The sequence below is a fragment of the Elephas maximus genome, chromosome 7 (genome assembly GCF_024166365.1).
Source record: "Elephas maximus indicus isolate mEleMax1 chromosome 7, mEleMax1 primary haplotype, whole genome shotgun sequence".
NCBI lineage: Eukaryota > Metazoa > Chordata > Mammalia > Proboscidea > Elephantidae > Elephas > Elephas maximus.
The window spans coordinates 103,722,249-103,725,105 of record NC_064825.1 but is presented as its reverse complement, the minus strand read 5'-3'; the positions used below and the strand labels follow the sequence as shown (position 1 = coordinate 103,725,105).

The following is a 2,857-nucleotide window of genomic DNA, read 5'->3' as shown; positions in this document are numbered from 1 at the left end:
GTTACCTGGACACTTTGTTGAAATGGCTGAAAAGCAAGAGAAATCAAGGAGTTGATAATCTGAGAGAAAACTAAGAAGCCAAACAACTGGAGGCATAAGGAAGAAAAATGGGCAAAAAAGAAGGTCAGAGAGGTGTGAATGACAGAGAATTTTAGAAATAAAAATGGTAATGATACATGGAAAATAAAATCTTTGTTTACAAAGTGAATAGCATTGTGCAGTGCTTTGAAATCACTTCGAATCTTATCAGAGGTTTCATTTTGATTCTTTAGAAAGCTCAGTCTAGTGCTAGTGGGAGCTCACATAAATTTGCTGACAAAACAGCCTGCACGTCTTCTGTTCCGTTCCGACCAACCCCTCTAGGTCAGCTTGGTCTGCCCAAATCAGAACACCCACCACCCCCACCACCCCACTATACACACATATATACCTCCAGTCCAATCCCATAAAGACAAGGAAACCAAAACCTAAAGAACGAAGGTGACAAGCCCATGGCTGCTCTTTCCATTATAGGGAAAAGCAGAGTAAGATCCTCGATACCCCAGATTCTTGCCTCTACTCCCTCATCTATTTCTCTTCCCAAATCACTTTCCTCCCCATCAGCCTCCTCATGGCATCCTTCACTTCAGCATTCCTGAAGGAGTAAATGATGGGGTTTAAGAGTGGTGTGACCACTGTGTAAAACACAGCCACTAGCTTGTCCACAGGGAGGGTGACACAGGGCCTCATGTAAACAAAGGAACAGGGTATGAAGAACAGGCCCACAACTGTAATGTGTGAGGCACAGGTGGAGAGGGCCTTGCGCTGCCCCTCTGAAGTCTGTCTCCTCAGCGAGTGCAGGATGACCATGTAGGAAGCAAGCAGCACAGCAAAGCTGACCACTGAAATGGAGCCGCCATTAGCGATGATTAGCAGGCCAATGAGGAAGGTGTCTGAGCTGGCCAGCTTCAACACAGGGTGGACATCACAGAAGTAATGGTCAATCATGTTGGGGCCACAGAAGGGTAGCTGGAAAATGAGGAAGGTTTGCCCAGCAGAATGTAGCAAGCCCCCACCCCAGGTGGCCCCCACCAGGAGACCACACACACGATGGTTCATGACGGCTGTGTAATGCAAAGGCTTGCAAATGGCCACGTAGCGGTCATAGGCCATCACTGTCAGGAGAAAAATCTCGGTGCCACCAAAAAAATGGAGGAAAAATATCTGTGTGATGCATCCCTTCAGGGAAATGACTTTCCTCTCAGTAAAGGAGTCAATGATGAGCCTGGGGGCTGTGACAGAACAGTAACAGATCTCCACAAAGGACAAGTAGCTGAGAAAGAAATACATGGGGGAAATGAGGCCTTTGCTGGCCATAATGGTCACCACAATGAGACCATTGCCCAGCAAAATGGCTGTGTACATGAGGAGAAACACCACAGAAATGATCTTCTGCACATCCTGGTTCTGGGAAAGCCCCAAGAAAATTATTTCAGTCACATTGCTTGAAGCAGCCATGGCTTAAAGTGCAGGGTCTGACAGCCTGGAATCACAGAAACCAAAGAACTCTCATCAGTAATTAGAAGCATCCTTTTCAGGCCTTGACAACTACCATCATTCTGCTCCTTTCTGAGTTCGTGCTCTGCCTTTGGTTCCCCCAAAACATGTTCTCCATAAGACAAGTGGACGAAAGGACAATCATCTGTTGCTTGATTAAAAAAACAAACAAACGAACAAACCCATTGTCATTGAGTCAATTCCAACTCACAGCGCCCCCTATAAGACGGAGTAGAACTGCCCCATAGAGTTTCTAGGGAGGGCCTGGTAGATTCAAACTGCTGACCTTTGGTTAGCAGACGTAGCACTTAACCACTACACTACCAGATGGCATTCCCAAAATAGGATTGGAGCTTGGTAATAATGCTTCCTTGAAATGTTTTCTTTGATACGGGCACACGCGTTAGCTAATTTAATCCTCAAGATAAAACTGAGAGGATATTTTATCATAAGAAAACCAAGATTCGGAAAAGTTAAGTCACTTATTCAAAGCCACACAACTCATAGTTGAATAACCAAAACCAAACCCATTGCCGTCGAGTCAATTCCAACTCAAAGCAACCCTATAGGACACAGTAGACCTGCCCCCATAAAGTTTTCAAGGAGTGCCTGGTGGATTCGAACTGCAGATATTTTGGTTAACAGCCATAGCACTTAGCCACTACACTACCAGAGTTTCCTCATAATTGAATGGAGGTCCATATTTTTCAAAACGTAGATGTTTCTACTACATCTCTTATTTCTTCAGGGTGCCTTACATTGTGCAAAATAAGAGTTTTATATCAAGCTTGCCTTGCACTATAATGTGGGACTGATTACCTTCAGTGAGTGCTGGAATTTCTCAACCCCAATTATTCTGCAGCCAGTGAATCTAACCAGGGTCCCTCAGGCATAAAAAAAGGGTAAGGGGGGAAAAGGAACAAAGTTGTGAATATATGACCACTGTCTTTGGAGGTGGGTATAGAGAAGGGGAAATGTGAGTCCTGGGGCTAACGGCTGAGAAACAAGTCAAAGGCATTAAAGTCCCATTTTACAGCATAGTCTGTTGTTCCATGAGCTTGTCATAAGATGCTTAAATCAGAGCCCCAGAGCAGAGCAAGCCTATGCAAGGAAAGCCTGGAAGATGGGTGTCAGGCCTGCGTCCTATAGCAACAGCATCTTAAAGAGACCCAGACATGCACTACAGAGAACCCTGAGGACTGACAGGGTGACCAGATCCCAGCCTTTTAAGTGGTCATTCCCTCAGGGTAAAACAAGCCCTGCCAGCAAACCCAAAAATATCCTGAATTGATATTCACAGACCTCAAAGGCCAGGTTGCAG

At 45.3% G+C, this 2,857-nt stretch overlaps 1 protein-coding gene across 1 annotated transcript; it reads right to left on the bottom strand.

The window, feature by feature from the left end:
- Positions 1–567: 567 nt before the first annotated feature.
- LOC126079819 (olfactory receptor 4X1-like) lies at positions 568–1,497 on the bottom strand. Its single transcript, XM_049891191.1, has one exon. It carries the CDS (start codon positions 1,495–1,497, stop codon positions 568–570), a length of 930 nt encoding a protein of 309 aa, XP_049747148.1.
- Positions 1,498–2,857: the final 1,360 nt, after the last annotated feature.

Bases quoted from the DNA above. Each gene is read 5' to 3' on its own strand.
- LOC126079819 (XM_049891191.1), bottom strand. From the start codon at position 1,497: ATGGCTGCTTCAAGCAATGTGACTGAAATAATTTTCTTGGGGCTTTCC.